A 21,690-nucleotide genomic window follows, 5' to 3' on the forward strand; every position below is an offset into this window, starting at 1 on the left:
GTTGGGGAGCATTTCCTCATGGAAAGGGTGATTAGACACTGGAATGACTGCCTAGGGAGGTGGTAGAGTTACTGTCCCTGGGGGTGTTTAAGGCAAGATTGGATGTGGCACTTGGTGACATGGTCAATGTGGTGGTGTAAGGTCGTAGGCTGGACTTAATCTCAGAGGTCTATTCCAGCCTCAATGATGATTCTGTGAGGTATAAAATACTCATTTCAGCATGGCTCCATCTTTCTGACCATGTTTCCTTTGAAAGGCTCAGGCCATGCTTGCTGCTCTGTGGGACAGCAGAATGACAGAATGGCTCATGTTGGAAGGGACCTCAGAGAGCATCCACTCCATCCTCCCCACCATACCCAGGGACACCTCTCAACTAGACTCAGCTGCTCGAGGCCTCATCCAACCTGGCCTTGAACACCCCAAGGGAGGAGGCAGCCACAGCCTCCCTGGGCAGCCTATTCCAGAGTCTCCTCATCCTCAAACTGAAAAAACTTCTGCCTCAGCTCCAGCCTAACCCTGCTCTCCCTCAGCTTCAAACCATCCCTCCTTGCACTGTCTCTAGACACCCTTAGTAAAAGGTGCCTCTGCAGCCTTCCTGTAGGAAGTACAACTAGTAATAAAGGCAAGTAACTAGTGGATAACAGTTGATTTCAAGTCTACACAGTCCCTCTCCACCCTTCATGCAGCCCCCCTTCAGGTACTGGTAAGCAGATCTAAGTTCTCCCCAGAGCCTTCTCTTCTCCAGGCTGAACACCCCCCAGCCCCCCTCAGCTGGTCCTCACAGCAGAGGTGCTGCAGCCTTCATGCTTCTCTTCCCCCCCTCCCCACCAAGGCTCACTGGTACACAGCCCTGGCTAACAAAGCAGCCGAGTTTCCTGCTCAGCCATTTCACACTTGTTAGTGGAAGGAGATTAGAGCTGCTCACAGCACTGAGCATAGAAATCCTTCCTCCAGAAAATAACAACCCATGAGGCATGCAGACAAGTGGCAACTGCTGAGCTGCCCCTCAGCACATTGCCACACTAGATAGGATTTTTCTGGCCATCTCCTCATGCCTTCAAGGATCCATGGTGTAGCTCTAATTTCTAGTAGGCCATAGAATAGAATCATCTAATCAATTTGGTTGGGAAGGAAAAAAAACAAACCTATTAACCCAGCACTGCCAGATCAACACTAAACCATAGCCCTCAGCACCACATCTACACAGCCTTTAAATCTCTTCACAGATGGGGACTCCACTTCCCTAGGCAGTGTTTACCAGGCCTTCACAACCACTTCAGGGCCAAATTGTTATTTCCTAATACCCAGTACCATGAGATGCAACAGTTTGCTGGAAATCAGCTCAGTATGGGTATCAAAGCTGTGATATTTGATAAGCTTTCACTCAAAGTGATTCATCCCCACATAAAAGGATTGAAGGAACTATCAGCACTTCCCAAGGGATGTTAAAAACACTTTGTAGTGACTCCCCCCTTAAGGTCTAGTATAGGAAAGTGAAGACAGATCATGGCTTTCAGAAAGTTAACATAGCCTAAGAGCTCACATGTGTAGTCCTGCTCAAATCCTCAGTACAGAGGATGCAGAATGCCCCCCTGATTTAACTGTGATGCTCAGGGAATCACAGAATCTCAGCATGGTGGGTGTTGGAAGGGGTATCTGGAGGTCAAATCCAAACCACTGTTCAAGCAGGGTTACCCAGGATCACATCCAGGCAGGTTTGGAGTCTCTCCAGAGATGGAGACTCCACAACCTCTCTCAGCAGCCTGCTCCACTGCTCTGCTACCCTCACAAAGAACTTTCTTCTCATGGTCAGGTGTAACCTCTTGTGTTCCAGTTTGTGCCCATTGCCACTTGTCCTGTTACTGGGCATCACTGAAGAGAGTCTGGCCCCATCCTCTTGACCCCTACCCTTTAGATATTGATCACCATTGAGAAGATCCCCCTCCAGTCTGCTCTTCTCCAGGCCAAATAACCCCAAAGCCTTTCCTCCAAAAAGAGATATGCTCCTATCCCCTCAGCATCTTTGTAGCCTCTGCTGGACTCCAGTAGTTCCCTGTGCCTCTTGAACATGGAAGCCCAGAACTGGACTCAATCCTCCAGACAGAGCCTCACTTAAGGCAGTCCTAACACTCCAGGAGACCACTGACCTTCTTGGCCACAAAAGCACATTGCTGACTCACAGTGAGCTTCTCAGTCAGGACTTCCAAGTCCCTTTTCCATGGAGCTGCTTTCCAGCAGGTTAACCCCTAGCCTGTACTGGTGTAGGGGTTATTCCTCCCCAGGGGCAGGACTAACCCAGCCCACCCTGTCAGCAATGTCATCACTAAGGTCTACTCCCACCTTCCTCCTATAAAACAAGGAAAAAGAGGGAAGCAGCTGTGGTTGGCCCCAAGATGTGTCCATCAGGAGTCTTGAGCAGATGGAATGTGTTTAAATATACAAAGGCTGAGCTGTGTGGAAACTTAAGCAACACATTAAGTAAGTTCATAAAACATGATAGACTGGAAAGAGGGCTGAAGCACCTCTGCTGTGAAGACAGAGTGAAAGAACTGGGGCTGTTCAGCCTGGACCAGCTAAGGGAGCTGGGGTTGCTTAGCCTGGAGAAGAGGAGGCTCAGGGGAGACCTTATGGCTCTCTACAGCTACCTGAAGGGAGGTTGTAGCCAGGAGGGGGTTGGTCTCTTCTCTCAGGCAACCAGCACCAGAACAAGAGGACACAGTCTCAAGCTGCACCACGGGAAGTCTAGGCTTGAGGTGAGGAGAAAGTTCTTCCCAGAAAGCGTAATTGACCATTGGAATGTGCTGCCCAGGGAGGTGGAGTCACTGTCCCTGGAGGTGTTCAAATAAGGATTGGATGTGGCACTTGGAGCCATGGTTTATTTGTCAGGAGGTGTTTGGTAATAGGTTGGACTTGTTGAACTCTGAGGTCTTTTCCAACCTGGCTGATTCTGTGGAGAAGAGAAGGCTCCAGGGAGATCTTAGAGCAGCCTTCTAGTACCTGAATGGGGCTACAGGAAAAGTGGGGAGGGACTGTTTAGAAGAGCCTGTGGTGATAGGACAAAGGGAAATGATTAGAAACTAAAGCAGAGCAGACTTAGGTTTGACAGAAGGAGGAAATTCTTTACTATGAGAGTGGTGAAATACTGGAACAGGTTGCACAGAGATGTGGTTGAGGCCACATCCCTGGGGACATTCAAGATCAGATTCAGTGTGGCCCTGGGCAGCCTGATCTATTTGGAGGTGCCCATGCTCACAGAAGATGTGTTGGACAAGATGACCTTTGACAGTCCCAGCCTGATGCAAACTGTGAATGATCTCACCTTCTCATCCTGCACTGGGAATCTCATCCTGCACCAGTACAGACTAGGGGTTAACCTGCTGGAATTCTCATCCTGCAGTGGGAATTTTGGGCTATACACAAACATCCTCTGGTGCAGGAGGATGGAAGCCAGCTCAAGATACTGCCCTTCCTAGACAGGACAAGCAGTTTCTCCCTCACCAGCTTCAGTTGGTTGCCTTCTCCCTCACCAAATTAAGGGCAGCAATGTTGGAAACTGTTAATCCTAGCAAGTGAGAGCCAAGTGCAGCTAACTCCAGTCTGCACCCCAGCCATGAGGCAAGATCCAGCCAAAATACTACACTGAGGTACTTGTTCCACAAAGAGCAAACAGGACACTGGACTGGTCCCATTTGTGATCTTTAAACATTAAATTCCTCATCTTTACCAAACCAACTTTACCAAACCATCCTCAGTCTGAAAATGAAGCTCAGGCCATGCAAAAAGACCATTTGCTTGAGGTGGTCAGCACTGCTTCCTCTGCCCAGCCAGAACCTACCAGCCCTCACCACTAGAATCCATTGGAAAAAGAGAAGGCTGAGGGGAGACCTCATTGCTGCCTACAGCTGCCTGAAAGGATGTTGTAGAGAGGCTGCTGCTGGTCTCTTCTCACAGGTAATTAAAGATAGAACAAGAGGGAACGGCCTCAAGCTGTGACTGGGTAGGTTTAGACTGGACAGTAGAAAAAGGTTTTTCATGGCAAGAGTGGTCAGGCACTGGAATGTGCTGGGCAGGGAGGTGGTTGAGTCCCCAAGCCTGGATGTGTTTCAAGGTGGTTTGGATGTGGTGCTTGGGGCTGTGGTTTAGGGGTGAGCTTTGCAGAGTAGGGATCTGGGTTGGACTTGGTGATCCTGAGGGTCTTTCCCAACCTGAATGTTTCTGTGATACTAAAGCCATTCAGCACACTTTTATCAGTGTCTATTCCCTGGGAGCCATCTTCTCAAAGAGGAGGCTCTTCTGAAGAGCTGAAACCATGCAATCCCTTAGAGTCTACTCCTAGCAGATATCTAATACTGAGGCTGGGTGAAGAGGGCATCTGTAATCACCATCAGTGCACAGCAACTCCTATGGTAGTGAGGCCAGGAGCAGCTCTAGCATTCACCTTTCAAAGGCTTACGAACAGTTGGTGTTTTCAGTCAGTGTAACTTCTTTCTCCACCAGGACCTCCTAGTGCTAAGTACTTCCCTGTCTCCATCTCCTACACCCACAACTACAGGTCAGAGAATGGTTTAGGTTGCAAGAGAGATTAAAGTCATCCAGTCTAACCTCTGGGGAGAGAGCAGGGACATCCTCTAGAGCAGGTTGCTCAGAGCCCCATCCAACCTGACCTGGAATGTTTCCAGGGATGGGGAATCTACCACCTCTCTGGGCAACCTGGGCCAGTGTTTCACCACCCTCAGTGTGAAAAACAAACAAGATTTCAGGTAAGGGATGGGGAAGAATCTCTCCTCTTTGTGTTTCAAGCCATCACCCCTTGTCCTGTCACAACAGGCTCTGCTAAAACAGTCTGTCATCATCTGGCTCCCTTTAAGCACTGGAAGTCACCAGAAGGTCTCCTTGGAGCCTTCTCTTCTCCAGGCTGAACAACCCCAGCTCTCTCAGCCTGTCCTCACAGCAGAGGTGCTCCATCCCCATGACGACTTTTGTGTCACTCCTCTGGACCTGCTCCAGTAGGTCCCTGTCTTTCCTGCTTTGAGGACTCCAGAGCTAGACACAGTACTCCAGGTGGGGTCTCACCAAGACACCAGATCTCTTTACTATGCCTTTGGACAAGGGTAACCTTGAGTTAAGGACAAATGCAGAGGAGCAGCAGTCCCCACATCCCAAGCTAGACACATTCCTTCACAGCTTCCTCTTGACAGCTGTATGAAAGCAACGTTTGTGTGATGCTACCAGAGACAAGTGGTTACAGGAGCTTCTACCACAGCTTTTCACCTGAGAGGAGGACAGCTCAGGGGCAAGGGCATGAGAAGGAGCAAAGAGCTCTTGCACTTACCTCCAGACATTAAGTAGTCCCTCAAAATGGGCATCCTAAAGTTCCCAGCCAGGGTAGCAAGGTATGGTCGAATCCCAGGGAATTTCTGGCTGACGCCTGTGGCCTCTGTGCTGAAGTTGCAAAAGGCACCCAAGCCCATGATGCCATGTGGATGGTAGCCAAAGATGTAATTCCTGGTTGTCAGCAGGTTGTGGGTTTTAACCAGCTGGGAAAGAAAAGAGTGAGCTCAGATGAAGACAGTATCACAGTATAACTAAGGTTGGAAGAGACCCCAAGGATCATCAAGTCCAACCTGTCTCCACAAATACTCCAGGTAAGAAGGAAAATGTTGAAGTCCTCAGCTCATGTGTCTCACCCCACCAAGGAGAACAGCCCCCAGGCTTTGGCTGTGCACTACCCTGGATTTCAGAGCTCTGGGCAACTTGATTTGGTTGAGGCTGTCCCTGCTGACTGCAGAGGGGGCTGGACTGGATGACCTTTGGAGGTCCCTTCCGACCCAGACCATTCTGTGATTCATGTAGACTTCAGTTCTGCCAGAAGAGGGACCAGAATAAACAGGCTGCTCTTAGCCACAAGATGAGTGCCAGCCAAGCAGGAACAGGGTTTGGGCTGCAGTACCCTGGGCCCTTTGTTTCCCTACTCCTCCCAAAGGTATTCTTGCAAAGCTCTTGTCCAAACCAACCACGTTCTTCGTGGCCCTGTAGCCACAGCTACGCCTCCTCCCAGGCAGTCTCTCTCAGCACATTAGTGGCTCAGGTCCCAGGGTGAGGGAGGAAAAAAACCCATTTAAAACCCACCCCACAATCAGTGTCCCATAACAGAAGCAAGTTTGCTTAATACCTGAAAGACACACCAAACCACTTCATCTGCCTGCTGGCCACCCTTCAAGAGGGAAAAATGTACATAAGAGTGGCTTACCACTGGAAACCAGCCCTCCTTTCAAGGGCTGCTGCTCTTGAGCAACAGAGCACCCCAAGCCATCCACAGCAGAGCTCCAGCTTGTGCAGGACACACACTCCATGATCACAGTGGTTTAGGGCTGAGCTATATTCCTGACCACTTACTCATCTGTTTGCACAGCATGGACACTCCAAAGCTATCTTGGCTGTGCAGAGCACTAACCATGCATCCTGGTTTGAGTTAGAACAGAACCAATTCTGGTCAGGGATTTGGCTCCTCAGCCTAATATCTGCTCAGTGAGGACACTTTCTGAAGCCCAGGGCATGTTTGCACAGGCAGTGACTGCTTCTAGCAGTGAGAAGGCTGATGGGAAGAGCTACTGCCAAGGGCTGGGCTGCAGACAGGCTCTGGCTGAGACTTGCTCCTGTGCAGACCAAGGGCACTGCTAAATCTTGTGCCTCACACTGGAGTGCAATAAGTAAGAGGTGGCACCTGTGGGGAAGAGTGGAAAGGACAGGTGACCCTAAAGTGACCAACAAGGGGTTCCACACCCTTGATATTATATCCAGTATAAAGCTGAGGGGTAACAAGGTCTCTTCCTCAATGTCCAAGCAGGACTGTCCCTTCCACCTTCAGTTCTGATCCCTGTGCTCCTGAATCCATCTCCCATCGGCCACTGAGTCCAGTCAAAGATCAGTGGGGACAATGACATCATTGCCACCAGGGGTTGGGTTTGCATCTGCTTATTTCACTTTATTCTTGTTATGTCCATTAAAGCTGGCCTAGCTTTCATTTCCAACCCATCATTTCCTCTCTTAATCCTTCTTAATCTCTCTTCCCTTTGGGAAGGGAGAGGGTTTAGAGAGCCTCTGTCACTTGTCTAGCCTTAAACCTTAACAGCAGGCCCTGGCACCACCAGGTCAGCACCAGCTACTGGCCCTTGCTACCTGGCCAGAAGCTTTTTTGATGTTGTCAGTTGCAGAGGTGTCACAGTATGGTAGAGGCTGGAAAGGACACCTGAAGATTGGCAGGAGAGTTGGACTCAGAGTAGGATAAGCTAGAGCAGGTGAGACAGGAACATGCAGTTTGTAATCATTAAGATTCCCCTTAAGCCTCCTCCCATACACCAAAGCAGCTTTCCCTGATTGGAGTGGAAAACTTCTGACTTGGAGTGGGACAGGAAGGGATTGGCCCCTTTGCAGGCTCCTGGTTCATGGGATCAGGAGGAGCTGCTGCTCAGGAATATCCTTTTCATCAGTCAGGCCTTGGAATGTGCTGCCCAGGAAGGTGGTTGAGTCCCCAACCCAGGATGTGTGCCTTGTAGAGTAGGGTTCTGGGTTGGACTAGGTGGTCCTGAGGGTCTTTTCCAACCTGAATGTTTCTGTGATTGTGACGGTACCACAAGTGGTCTGAGCTGTGTAGCTACAGAAGAGAGCTGCTGCATCATCCTACATAAAATCAACCAGGGTAGAAAAGACCTCAGAGATCATCAAGTCCAACCTAATACCTAACACCATCCCATCAACTAAGCCATGGCTCCAAGTGCCACATCCAATCCTTATTTGAACACCTCCAGGGACAGTGACTCCACCTCCCTGGGCAGCACATCCCAATGGTCAATTCCTCTTTCTGGGAAGAACTTTCTCCTCACCTTGAGCCTACACCTCCCCTGGTGCAGCGTGAGACTGTGTCCTCTTGTTCTGGTTGCCTGGGTGAAGAGACCAACCCCCACCTGGCTACAACCTCCCTTCAGGTAGTTGTAGAGGGCAATGAGGTCTCCCCTGAGCCTCCTCCTCTCCAGGCTAAACAACCCCAGCTCCCTCAGCCTCTCCTCAAGACCTCTTCCCAGCCTCATTGCCCTTCTCTGGACACGTTCAAGTGTTCCAATGTCCTTCTTAAATTGAGGAGAACTGGACACAGTACTCAAGGTGTGGCCAAGGAGAAGCAGGGGGTTGGACTAAATGCTCTCTAGAGGTCCCTTCCAAACACTGCATTCTGTGGCTCTCTCCAAGCAGGGATCAACAGTTGAACTCAATGACTCTTAAAGCTCTTTCCCAACCAAAACAGCTCTCTGAATATTTCTCACGTGGTTTTCCTGACTGCAACACCTCAATAGACTTGAGCAGGACCCACACAAGCCCCAGCTGCACCTTCAGGCATGAGGTACTAAACAACTGCACCCCTGCAGAGGTCTCTGTGGGTCAGCTCCCAGAGGTAAAAGTGCAGCTTGCCAAGACGTCACATCCACCTTACCCACCCCGCTGCCTCGGCCAAGCAGAGATTTAGCAGCCAGCAAGTCCCTTTCTGTTGACTCATGCTACAAGGGGAGCTGAAAGTGTCATTGCAACACATTGAAGAGCCTGGCCAGAAATTTGATTCCCTCCTCCCCATGCCCCTCCTCCCTCCACCCCCAATTGCTGTCCCTAGCTGAGGCTATGGCACTTGAGCTATTTCGGACAGCTGCTGGCATCCAGGCGTGACACAGCAGAGGGTTAAGCAAGTTGACTGCCCCTCTTTACACTTTCCTTTGGCTCTGAGGACAAGTCAGGCTCCAGGAAGCATGTGCAAGGTGGTTGTAGCAGCTCTGTAGGGTATGTGGCACACCAAGTCATCCTTTCTCCTCTTTCCTCATCATCCATTAGATGATGACTTTGCTTTCACTCCCCGAAGGGGGACGGCTATCCCTTGAGCAGTTATGGCTTCCAGACTACAGAATGGAATCATAAAGGTTGGGAAAGACCTCTGAGGTCATTGAGGCCAACCATAGAATCATCAGGGTTGGAAGGGACCTCAGAGAATCCCGTTCCAACCCCCCTGCCATGAGCAGGGACACCTCACACCAGAACAGGTTGCTCACAGCCACCTCCAGCCTGGCCTTCAAAACCTCCAGGGATGAAGCTTCCACCACCTCCCTGGGCAGCCTGTTCCAATCCCTGACTCCTCTTGCAGCAAAGGATTTCTTCCTAATAGCCAAACTAAACCTTCCCTGGTGCAACTTGAAGTCATTGCCTGTTAGTAATGAAGATTCCAAGCCCCATGTCACTCCAACCTCCTTTCAGGTAGTTGGAGAGAGCCAGGAGGTCTCCCCTCAGGCTGCTCTTCTCCAGACTAAATGATTCCAGTTCCCTCAGCTGCTCCTCATAGAACTTGAGAAAAAGGTGCCTGAAAACCAGGCAGGGGGGCAGGGAGGGGTGGAGCAATGATATGGAAAGCAATCCCTCCATCTGTGATCTCTTGCTCAGTTCCAGGAAAGACTCAAAGCCTGGTAGCTACAGACACACACACAGTATCACAGTATCACCAAGGTTGGAAGAGACCTCAAAGATCAAGTCCAACCTATCACCACATCTTGGCAGGGCCAAGCCTGAGGGAGCTGGGATTGTTCAACCTGGAGAAGAGGAGGCTCAGGGGAGACCTTATTGCTGTCTACAACTACCTGAAAGGAGGCTGTAGCCAGGTGCGGCTTGGTCTCTTCTCTCAGGCAACCAGCACCAGAACAAGAGGACACAGTCTCAAGCTGCACCAGGGGAGGTTTAGGCTGGATGTTAGGAAGTGGAGTGACCATCCTTGAAGGTGTTTGAAAAAGGATTGGATGTGGCACTTGGAGCCGTGGTTTAGTTGTCAGGTGGTGTTAGGTATTAGGTAAGAGGTTTGACTTGACAACCATAGAAGTCTTTTCCAGCCTAGTTGATTCTGTAGCTAGTGGCAGACACAGCTCTGTTAGAGCTCCTCTCAGAGCAAAGTGGTGGTTTCCAAGCTCCAACCCTCATCCTTCCCCTGCAGCAAGCACAGCTGATGGCAGAACCAGAGGGGTTGTCCTTGTCACTCTGGAACAAGAAGCATTTGTGAGCTAAGCTTGGCAGAGCCACATATCTGCCCTCACACAGAGGACACATTGTTGTCCTGCTGCAAGCCATGGCAAGCACCCTGCTCCAGTCCTTCCACCATGTGCAAGGAGACCCAGCTCCCAGGGGAGCCCATAGATTGCAGGCCTTGTACAAGCCTCAGCCAAGCTGCAGCCTGTTCTCTTTGTCTTTGCTTTCCAAGAACTCCTGTTATGGAGGCACAGAGTTAGTGATACCCACCACCCTCATCTTCATCACTTCACTTCTAGTCCTAAGATTGAAACTTTCCTTTGTCCCCTTGACAAGCAATCCCTGAGTTCTTGGGCTACCTTAGTAGGTTGCCCTAAGGACTTGCTGCAGCTGTCATGGACAACATTTCTGCTACTCTGTTCTGAATATCCAAAAGTTTTTCCTTTTGCCTTCAAAAATCTTCTCCAGCTCTCAATGGCCTGAAGACTCAGTGCTGCCATGAGCACTGAATTTGGCTCCCTAATTCAAGAGACAGAGAGCCACAAGGATGATTAAGAGATACTGTGATTTTCTTGTACATCACGGAAAGTGTGGCCAGCAGGGCCAGGGAGGTTCTGCTGCCCCTCTGCTCTGCCCTGCTGAGACCACAGCTGCAATCCTGTGTCCAGTTCTGGGCTCCCCAGTTCAAGAGAGACAGAGACCTGCTGCAGAGAGTCCAAGGGAGAGCCACGAGGAGGCTTAGGGCACTTGAGCATCTGCCCTGTGAAGAGAGACTGAGAGCCCTGGGGCTGTTTAGTGTGGAGAAGAGAAGGCTGAGAGGGGATCTGATCAAGGTCTCTCAGTTTCTGAGGGGTCGGTGTCAAGTAGAGGGAGCCAAGCTCTTTTGGGTGCTGCAATGGATACCAAGGAGCCAAGGACCAATGGATACAAACTTGAACACAGAAGGTTTCAGCTCAACATGAGGAGAAACTTCTTTACAGTGTGGGTGCTGGAGCCCTGGAGCAGGCTGCCCAGAGAGGAGTCTCCTTCTCTGGAGACTTTTCAAACCCTCCTGGATGCCTTCCTGTACAGACTACCCTGAGTGATCCTGCTCTGGCAGGGAGGTTGGACTCAATATCTGGAGGTCTCTTCCAACCTCTAACATTCTATGATGAGACAGAGCAGTATGTCCTTGCTGCATCCCAGATGGATGATCAGTGCTGGAATGGGAGCTGGACCTTCACCCCCCTGCACTAACACAACCTATTCAAAGCTGCCACCTGGGAACAAACCTGTTTCACTGGGAGCAAAGGTCCAGCCATCTGCTCCAGAAGAGAGGATTACTTTATTGCATCTGCAGGCAGGTTTGGATCTATTTAAAGTTGTGCAATGATGGTAAAAAAAGTAATGTGTATATAAAATCAGTGTTAGTAGCTGAGTGCCAGATACACCCAGAGAAGAGGATTGCCAAATTTGTTTGAAGGAACAGCATAAGCAGAACATTCAAGCGTGGAGAAAGAGGACTGCAGAGAGGGTGCTGCTCTGTGCCAGAAGCCAGCAAAGAGCAGGATGAAAGGGAATAGGTGAAATGTGTAGAGCACCAATCACAGGAAGAGCAGCTGAGGGAACTGGGGTTGTGTAGTCTGGAGAAAAGGAGGTTGAGAAGAGACCTCATTGCTCTCCACAGTTCCCTCAAAGGAGGTTGGACTGAGGGGGGGGGGGAAAGTTGGTCCCATCTCCCCAGGAACAACTAAGACCATGAGAAGAAACAGCTTCAGGCTGCAACAGGGGAGGCTTAGTTTGGACACTGGGAAAAGTTTCTTCCCTGAAAGGGTTGTGAAGCCCTGGAACATTCTGCCCAGGGCAGTGATGGACTCCCCATCCTCAGAAGGATGGAAAAGCTGGGGAGACCTGGTGCTGAGGGACATGGTTCAGTGGTGACCTGGCAGTGCTGAGTTAATGTTTGACTTGGTGATTCTAAAGGTCTTTTCCAGTCAAAATGACTCTGTGATTCTGATAGTCCAGGTGGGTGCTCAGCTGCCTGCAAGCTGAGCAGCAGGGACCATAGAAGCAAGTAGAAAGCAGAAGATCTGAGCTCATCCTGCAGGATCCAAGCAGCAGCAGGGAGCATGAAGACTGCAAAACAACTGAGTGACTGCAATTAGCTGCATCCCACTCAGCAGCACAATAGAAAGTTATCTCACCTTCCCAGCAAGGCAGGCTAGGACCTGAAGACTCCTCCAGGCTCTTAGTATTAGCACTACACAATCATAGAATCATTTTGGCTGCAAGAGGCCTTTAATAAGATCAAGTCCAACCATTAACCCAGCACTGCCAGTTTACCACAAACCACATCCCTCAGCACCACATCTACAAAGCTTTCAAGTCCCTTCAGGGATGGGGAATCCACCACTTGCCCAGGTAGCCTGTTCCAGGGCTTGACAACCCTTTGGGGGAAGAAGTTTCCCCCAATGTCCAACTTAAGCCTCCCTCGGTGCAAAAGGAAGCAAAAAAAGGCAGAGGCCTCCATTTCCATCCTGTAAATCATCTACCACAACAAAGGAGAAGCTTTGCCAGGCAGTCAGGCAAGTCACAGAGTGCAAGACACATGCTGTAAGAGTCACAGTCTTGCAACAGTCCCTGCTCTGGCACGCTGCTGAGTGTCCCATCTCAGCAGCAGACCAAAGTGGTCTCACAGCACAGATCTGAAAGATGAACCAAAGGTCTTCACTCCTTATCTCAAATGCTATTGCCTACAGAGATAAGCAGAGGTGCTCACATGCTCAGAGGCTTCTTTACCTAAATCACAGACTCACAGTACATTAGAGGTTGGAAGGGACCTCCAGAGCTTGAGTCCAACCCCGATACCAAAGCAGGGTCACCCAGGGTAGTCTGCACAGGAATGCGTCCAGAGAGGGAGACTCCACACCCTCTCTGGGCAGCCTGCTCCAGGCCTCTGGTGCTATCACTGTGAAGAAGTTTCTCCTCATGTTGAGCTGAAACCTTCTGTGTTCAAGTTTGTATCCATTGCTCCTTGCCTTATTGCTGTGCAGCACCCAAGACAGCTTGGCCCCCTCCACTTGACACCCACCCCTGTGATCAGATCCCCTCTCAGCCTTCTCTTCTCCACACTAAACAGCCCCAGGGCTCTCAGTCTCTCTTCACAGGGCAGATGCTCAAGTCCCCTAAGCATCCTCCTGGCTCTCCCTTGGACTCTCTCCAGCAGGTCTCTGTCTCTCTTGAACTGGGGAGCCCAGAACTGGACACAGGATTGCAGCTGTGGTCTCAGCAGGGCAGGGCAGAGGGGCAGAAGAACCTCCCTGGCCCTGCTGGCCACACTTCTCTTGCTGCAGCCCAGGATGCCATTGGCTCTCTTGGCCACAAGGGCACATTGCTGTCCCCTGCAGAACTTGCTGTCCACCAGCATTCCAAGGTCTTTCTCTGTGGAGCTGCTCTCCAGCAGGGCAGCCTCTAACCTGTCCTGGTGCCTGCTGTTATTCTTCCCCAGGTGCAGGACCCTGCACTTGTCCTTATTGACCTCCATAAGGTTTGCCTGCACCCAGCTCTTAGCCTGTCCAGATCTTGTTGGATGGCAGCACAGGGTGAAAGAAAACCTTTAGATTGTGACACTCCCTCATGACATCCTCAGATCAGCAGGAAGTGACTGGGAGGCTCCTAGGACCTTGTCTGCCGCTGTAGCAGTGGCACCGAATGCAGACAGGCACACAGCACTGTGCTCACCTCTGCTTGGGCTTTATCTGAGAGTTGAGCACCAGGATTTAGCCCACTGGAAGCTGCATGCACTGCTTAGCTTAAAGCACTATTTGTAAGGCCAGCCACTAAGCAGTGAACAAACATAAGCTTCTAGTTTCCTAAAATAGCTTCTTAGTGTCAGAGCACCTGCACAAAGTTCCACTGAACGTGGGCAACCTCTGCTCATCCCAAGGAGCTGACCCAGATTCAGGCTGGTTCTTAAATCCAGTGTCTTACCAAACATGACCTGGTATCTCCAGGGAGAGCTGTCAAGGGGATGGAGCCACACTCAAGCTTGGGGCAGTGTGGCTGGAAAGCTGCCTGGCAGAAAGGGACCTGGGGGTGCTAATGGACAAGCAGCTGAAGAGGAGCCAGCAGTGTGCCCAGGTGGCCAAGAAAGCCAAAGGCCTCCTGGCTGGGATCAGCAATGCTGTGTCCAGCAGCAGCAGGGAGGGGATTGACCCCCAGGACTCAGCTCTGGTCAGGCCACACCTCCAGTGCTGTGTCCAGCTTTGGGCACCTCAATACAAGAGAGATGTGGAGATGCTGGAGCCAGGGCAGAGGAGGGCAAGGAAGCTGTGAAAGGCCTGGAGAATAAATGTGATGGAGAGCAACTGAAGGAGCTGGGGATGGTTAGTTTGTAAGAGAGGAGGCTGAAGGGAGACCTCATTGCTGTCTACAGCTACCTGAAAGGACATTGTGGAGAGGCTGCTGCTGGTCTCTTCTCCCAGGTAATTAGTGATAGAACAAGAGAGAATGGCCTCAAGCTGTGCCTGGGGAGGTTTAGACTGAACAGTAGGAAAAGTTTTTTTTTTCCCCATCAAGAGTGGTCAGACACTGGAATGTGCTGGGCAGGGAGGGGGTTGAGTCCCCAAGCCTGGATATGTTTCAAGGTGGTTTGGATGTGGTGCCTGGGGCTATGGTTTCGGGGTGAGCCTTGCAGAGTAGGGTTCTGGGTTGGCCTTGCTGATCCTGAGGGTCTTTTCCAGTCTGAATGTTTGTGATTTTATTTCAGAGGTGGCTAAGCAACAGGGCAAGGGGCAATGGGCACTGACTAGAACACAGGAGGTTCCAGTTAACATAATGTTAACCTTCCTGACTCCATGGGTGCCAGAGCACTGGACCAGACTGCCCAGGGAGGCTGTGGAGTCTCCTTCTCTGGAGGGATTCCAAACCCATCTGGACATTGTGATCCTGGGCAACCTGTTCTGGGTGACTTGCAAAGCAGGACCACTTGGCACAGGTCACAGGAATGCATCCAGCTGAGTTTTGAAGATTTCTAGAGAAGGAAACTCCACAGCCTCTCTGAGCAGCCTGCACCAGGGGTCTAACAGCCTCACAGGAAAGAGGTTTTCTCTCATGTTGAGATGGAATTTCCTGTGGTTGAGTTTCTGTCCATTGTTCCTTGTCGTATCAACCGGAGATCACTGAAAAGTGCCTGGCTCCATCCTCCTGACAGCCACCCTTCAGCTATTTGGAGACACTGATAAGATCCCCTCTCAGCCTTCTCTTCTCCAGACTAAACAGCCTCAGGTGTCTCAGTCTTTCCTCCTAAGAGAGATGCTCCAATCCCTCATAGCTCTGTTGAGCTCTCAACCTAGGACCACTCCGGACATTAAACCACGTCCCAAAGTGCCATGTCCACAAGATATTTGAACACTTCCAGGGATGGAGACTCCACCCTCAACCTGGGCAGCCTGTTCCAATGCCTGACCATTTTTTCAGCAAAGAAAGTTTACCCAATCTCCAAACTAACCCTCCCCTGACACAATTTCAGGCCAATTCCTCTTGTCCTATCACCTGGCACTAGAGAGGAGAGACCAACCTCACCTCACTACAACCTCCTTTCAAGGAGCTGTAGAGAAAGTCCTTTGTTTACAGGCAGCCACCTCTAGCACCTCACAACCCTGCAGCAGCTTTTCACCACCATGCAGCCAACTGGCTCTTGCTCCCTGGCAGGTTCAGGAGTTACCCCACAGCTGTCAGCCCTCTGATGCCATTTACCTGTGTGAGCCAGAAACCTTCCACAACTGTATCCCAAGTGATAAAGGATTTCTCACACATGGACCTCATGACCTACTGTTTGTCCAAAAGCAGCAGAGAGGTTCAGCTTATCTACTCCATCTGATCTCTAAACCTACTTGAACAACCCAACTGTTTGTCCAGCTTCTACTATCTGCAGTGGATCTGACCCACATGGCTGGTGCAGAGCATGTTTCCATGCAGACAGACTAATTTAGCCATCCCATGATCAACCTTATCTAGCAGAAGATGCCCCTGCTCACTGTGGGGGAGGGCTGGACAAGATGACCTTCAGAGGTCCTTTCCAACCCAAAACATTCCACAGTCATTACAGAATCATAGAACAGTAGAGGTTGGAAGGGACCTCCAGAAATCATCAGGTCCAACCCCCTGCCAGAGCAGCATCACCCAGGGTAGTCTGCACAGGAAGGCATCCAGGTGGCTTTGGAAAGGCTCCCAAGAAGGAGACTCCACAACCTCTCTGGGCAGCCTGCTCCAGGGCTCCAGCACCCTCACTGTAAAGAATGTTCTGCTCATGTTGAGGTGAAGTCTTCAGTGTTTAAGTCTGAACCTGTTGCTTCTTGTCTTATTGCTGGGCAGCACCCATAAGAGCTTGGCCCCCTCCACTTGACACCCACCCCTCAGAGATTGAGAGACCTTGATCAGATCCCCTCTCAGCCTTCTCTTCTCCACACTAAGCAGCCCCAGGGCTCTCAGTCTCTCTTCATAGGGGAGATGCTCAAGTCCCCTAAGCATCCTCATGACTCCATGAGAGAGATTCTAAACACAAAGAAGTGGTGAAATAAGGAGAGCAGCTATAGCTGGTGACCCTCTTGAGGCAAGTCCCCAGGAGAAGCAAACCCATTTCAGCAACATCAGGAAGGGGGAGTTTGTTGCAGTACTGAGGACTTTGTACCAGAAAATGCATTTGAATTCCATCTTCAGCACTGGAGCACTCTGTTCTTCATTAGCTGAGACCTAGGCTAACCAGGCTGTGCAGCTGGGGTGTATTTTTCCATGTACACCTGCACTTGCCAAAGAATTACCTGTTCAAAGCAGCAAGAGTGTGGCAAGAGGTTTGTTCCCCAGCAGCACCCTCAGATTTTAAGTGACTTGGCAAAAGGAGGACTTTTGGGAAGCACTTTGGCTTCCTGCTGGAACTGGCTCTCCCAATGCTTTCAGAGGCTGGACTGCCTTAAGGACAGGTAGCTCAAACATGCATGACAAGGTCCCTCCCTTTTGCTCAGGCTGAGTGAAACTTGCCAACAGCTTTGCATAATAGTCCTTTCAGCTGTGTGTCCTTCCAAAGAGGATCAGGTTCCCTCCTAAGCTGAATTTGGCCCCTGTTGCCTTCCAAGTCCTTCAGCTAATTCTGCAGTCCCCAGAGCAGACTGGCAGCCCTGGCCCCTGTCAGCAACACATCTAAACTAGCAGGGTATGGACAAGCAGAAGTTGAACAAGTTTGAGAACTGGAGCTATTCCCATGACTGGAAACTCCCCTTCCTCAAAAGCAGCTAGACCCCAGAGCTGCTTTCACTGCTCCCCCTGAAGTGCAAGGACTTTTGGTGCACCTGGTTCACAGCTGGTTTTGCCCTAGGTGTAACTGGAAAACAGCAAAACTGGGCTAGATTTGCAAGAGGAGAACAGGGGTAGGAGAAGGAACAACACAGGACTGCTGAAGCACAGAAGTTGGAGAGGTGAGCAGGGAGCCTTGCTGCTGGGGAACAGGAGGCTCAGGGGAGACCTTATTGCTGTCTCCAGCTACCTGAAGGGAGGTTGTAGCCAGGTGGGGGTTGGTCTCTTCTCCCAGGCAACCAACACCAGAACAAGAGGACAGAGTCTCAAGCTGCACCAGGGGGAAGTTTAGGCTTAATCTTAGAAAACACTTCCTCCCAGAAAGAGAGATTGGCCATGGGAATGGGCTGCCCAGGGAGGCAGTGGGGTCAACACCCCTGGAGGTGTTTAAGAAGAGCCTGGATGAAGCACTTAGTACCACAGTCTGGTTGATTAGATAGGGTTGAGTGATTGGTTGGACTTGATGATCTTGGAGGTCTCTTCCAAGCAAAGCTACTCTTTGGTTCCATGGTGCCACTACTCATGATGCATTTGATTTTACAAGAACAGCTGCTCCAAGCAGTAGTATGGCAATAGTAAGTAAACCATGTCCTGTTAACAGGACTAGTGTAGGTACATCATCTCCACAGAATTTGTTGCTAAACTAGTTAAGTCTCAGTGCACAGAATCATAGAATGGGCTGGGCTGGAAGGGACCTCCAAAGGTCATCCAGTCCAACCCCCTCTGCACTCAGCAGGGACATCCTCAACTAGATCAGGTTGCCCAGAGCCCTGTCCAGCCTCACCTTGAATATCTGCAGGGATAGGGCCCCAAGCACCTCCCTGGGCAACCTGTGCCAGTGTTCCACCACCCTCATAGTAAAGAACTTGTTCCTCACATCCAATCTAAATCTGCTCTTCTCTAGTCTGAAGCCATTGTCTCTTATCCTGTCCCTGCAGGCCTTTGCAGACAGTCTCTCTCTCTCTCTTTCTTGTAGCCCTCTTCAGGTACTGGCAGGCTGCTATTTAGGTCTTCCTGGAGCCTTCTCTTCTCCAGGCTGCACACCCCCAGCTCCCTCAGCCTGGCCTCAGAGCAGAGCTGCTCCAACCCCTTGATCATTTTTGTGGCCCTCCTCTGGACCTGCTCCATCAGATGAAGCACAGAGTTCAGCTGTTACTTACTCTTATTGGAAAATAATCCCTGAAGTACCTCCAAATAGCCCAGTTTCTCACCCACTGGGATCTTCTTCCACCTGAAGAGAAAAATACAAATAAATGTGCCTTTAAAGCTCTTTTCACATGGATACCAAAGAAGCCTAGACAACTCAAGAAAGTTTGCTCTCTCACTAGAGGAATGAACAATTTATCTCCTCTAAGAGGGACACCTGCATCTGTCACTAAACCCAGGTGAAACCATCCATACCCAGGACTCCAGGGTACCTGGAGCTCCTCAAGGCTCAACTACAAATCCAGGGCAGTGTCTGACTTGCTGATCTGTTGGGCAGTGGAGAACTGAAGACAGAAAGAGCTCAGTGTTATACCTCAGAGTCACCCTTTGGGAAAGGCCTAGATCCTGGATGAGTTCAGCGCTCTAGAAGCAACAGAGAGCTGTGCTAAGCAGGCTATGAAAGGAGTTGCCATCAAAGCTTGTTGCCACCACTCTAGTGGATTCTCAGAGCTGGAATGTGCTGGGCAGGGAGGTGGTTGAGTCCCCAAGCCTGGACATGTTTCAAGGTGGTTTGGCTGTGGTGCTTGGGGCTATGGTTTAGGGGTGAGCCTTGTAGAGTAGGGCTCTGGGTTGGCCTTGGTGACCCTGAGGGTCTTTTCCAACCTGAATGTTTCTGTGATGCTGTGGTTTCTACAGGGTGTTGTCTGAAATGAAGTCTTCTGCTTTGTGTGCAGCAATACTGACACCTTACAAGATCGCAGGGTATTAGGGGTTGGAAGAGACCTCCAGAGATTGAGTCCAACCTCCCTGCTAGAGCAGGGCCACAGAATCCAGCACAGGTCACACAGGAACACATCCAGATGGGGCTTGAAAGACTCCAGAGAAGGAGACACCACAACCTCTCTGGACAGCCTGCTCCAGGGCTCTGTGACCCTCACAGTTAAGGAAATTCCTCCTCATGTTGAGGTGGAACCTCCTGTGCTGTAGTTTACATCCATTGCCTCTTGTCCTATCCCAGGGTGCAACTGAGCTGAGCCTGTCCCCTCCCTCTTTACCCCCAGCCCTCAGTTACTTATAAACTTTTATTAAATCCCCTCTGAGTCTTCTCCTCTCCAGTCTAACCACCCCCAGGTCTCAGCCTCTCCTCACCAGGCAGTGCTCCAATCCCTTCAGCATCCTTGTAGCCCTCCCTTGGACTCTCCCTCATAGATCCTACCAGTGTCACCTTAGGGAAAACACATCTTAATATTCACACCATAACCTGGACCTTGCAAGAGCTAGAGAGGACAGCAAGACCTTCAATCTTTATGTAGATCTTTCTGACCTCCAGGAAGACTCTCAGCCTTGTAAAGGGTGTTATAAGCTAGTGGTTACATGTGATTAGTGAATGTAATCTTATAGCACCCTCAGAGTCAATAAAACCTGCAGTCCCTGCTTCTGCTGAGGGCTCTTCAAATAATGCTGCTGGTTAGTGATTCAGAGAATCATCTGGGTTGGAAGAGACCTCCAAAGGTCATCTAGCCCAACCCTCCACAGTTATCAGGGACATCCTTCACTAGATCAGGTTTTCCAGAGCCTTGTAGAGCCTGTCCTCCATCCTTCTTGCAGTTCCCCTTCAGATACTAGAAGGTTGCTATTTGGTCTCCCCAGAGCCTTCTATTCTTCCTGTTGAGCACCCCCAGCTCCTTTAGCCTGTCCACCTAGGAGAGGGGCTCCAACTCCCTGATCATTTTCATGGCCCTCCTCTGGAGCCAATTCCATCAGGTCCATGTCCTTCCTGTGTTGAGGATTCCAGAGCTGGACACAGCACTGCAGGGGAGGTCTCACCAGAGCAGAGTAAAGCAGCAGAACCGCCTCTCAATTCAGCCAAGCCCCACTACAGAGGGAGGTCACCCTAAGGAGGAAATACTTTTGTCCAAACAAGAGGACAGGGACAGGTGAACAGCAAGGATCTGTTCTGCAATATTTACCTTTCTTTGGTGTGTTCCAGTCAAAAACCAGCCAGGCTAAATATAGAGCAGCAATGGCCCAGCAGTCTGTGCACAGTATGTACATCAGGATTAAAGTGCAAGCAATACCTGGAGAGGACCACAAAAGAAGAAAAGGTGGTTGGATCAGGTTTTGGTCTGCATTTTACAGTTGCATAAAGAGCCCCTTGCCTTTTGACCCTTCTGTGCTGCAGTCTTAGGCTCAATCTGATGTCATTAATCCTCAAACAAATCGGATTTAGCTAAAAATCCCTTATGTAGGGCTGAGACTGCTACCTGCTTTGAAGTCCCACAACCTCCCCCTCATAGACTCCCCAGGTCTCTCTTCTCTAATACCTCCAGGTAGGGCAGCCTGCTTCACCAGGCAAGAGCAACACTAGGCAAGCATCAAGATTTCTTTGTGGCCCACACCAAGGAGGTTTCTTCCATGCCAGGTCTACACCCACCAGGGTCCCACAGATCCCACCCACAAATGTTGCTATTTTAGAAGCAACTAAACTGGGAAGGGAGCAGCAGGGCTTCTTTGATTGCCTGCAATAAGCATCTAAATTATCAGCAACACCACAGAGCAGAGCAGCCTGAGGCTTCACATAGAAGTAACCAGAGACAAAGACTCTGTTCTGCTTTACTGAGATATAACAAACACTTCAGAGAACCCTTTTGGTTGGAAAACACCTTTAAGATCACCAAGCCCAACCATTAACCAGGCACTGCCAGGTCACCACTAAACCATAGAAGCATAGGGTTGGAAGGGACCTCAAGGATCATCCAGTTCCAACCCCCCTGCCATGGACAGGGACACCTCACACCAGAGCAGGTTGCTCACAGCCACATCCAGCCTGGCATTGAAAACCTCCAGGGAAGAGGCTTCCACCACCTCCCTGGGCAACCTGTGCCAGTGTCTCACCACCCTCATGGGGAAGAACTTCCTGACATCCAATCTGAATCTACCATGTCCCTCAGCACCATATCTCCATGGCTTTTCAATCCCTCCAGGGAAGGGGACTCCACCACTTGTTCTGGGCACCTGTTCCAGGCTTGGCAACACTTTCAGGCAAGAGCAGCATCTTGCCCATCTCTTGCATCTCTTGGAAAGAGACCAAGTCAAGAATTAACTCCTGTTGCAAACAGTTGCATTAGTTGCCAACTGCTTCTAAGAAGTTGTTTCTTTGTGAACTAG

The 21,690-nt window shown here is 50.4% G+C and overlaps 1 protein-coding gene across 1 annotated transcript in view; it reads right to left on the reverse strand.

Annotated features, from left to right (window-relative positions):
• The window catches only part of DGAT2 (diacylglycerol O-acyltransferase 2), a 45,449-nt gene that overhangs the window by 4,942 nt on the left and 18,817 nt on the right, over nt 1-21,690 (reverse strand). The window contains exons 3-5 of the mRNA XM_054164506.1: nt 20,493-20,600; nt 18,537-18,607; nt 5,333-5,537 (exon numbers count right to left, since the gene is read on the reverse strand). Coding sequence (XP_054020481.1) covers nt 5,333-5,537; nt 18,537-18,607; nt 20,493-20,600 — 384 coding nt within the window. The remainder of the gene's footprint in view (nt 1-5,332; nt 5,538-18,536; nt 18,608-20,492; nt 20,601-21,690) is intronic.

Source organism: Dryobates pubescens, chromosome 10 (assembly GCF_014839835.1).
Source record: "Dryobates pubescens isolate bDryPub1 chromosome 10, bDryPub1.pri, whole genome shotgun sequence".
Taxonomy (NCBI): Eukaryota; Metazoa; Chordata; class Aves; order Piciformes; family Picidae; genus Dryobates; species Dryobates pubescens.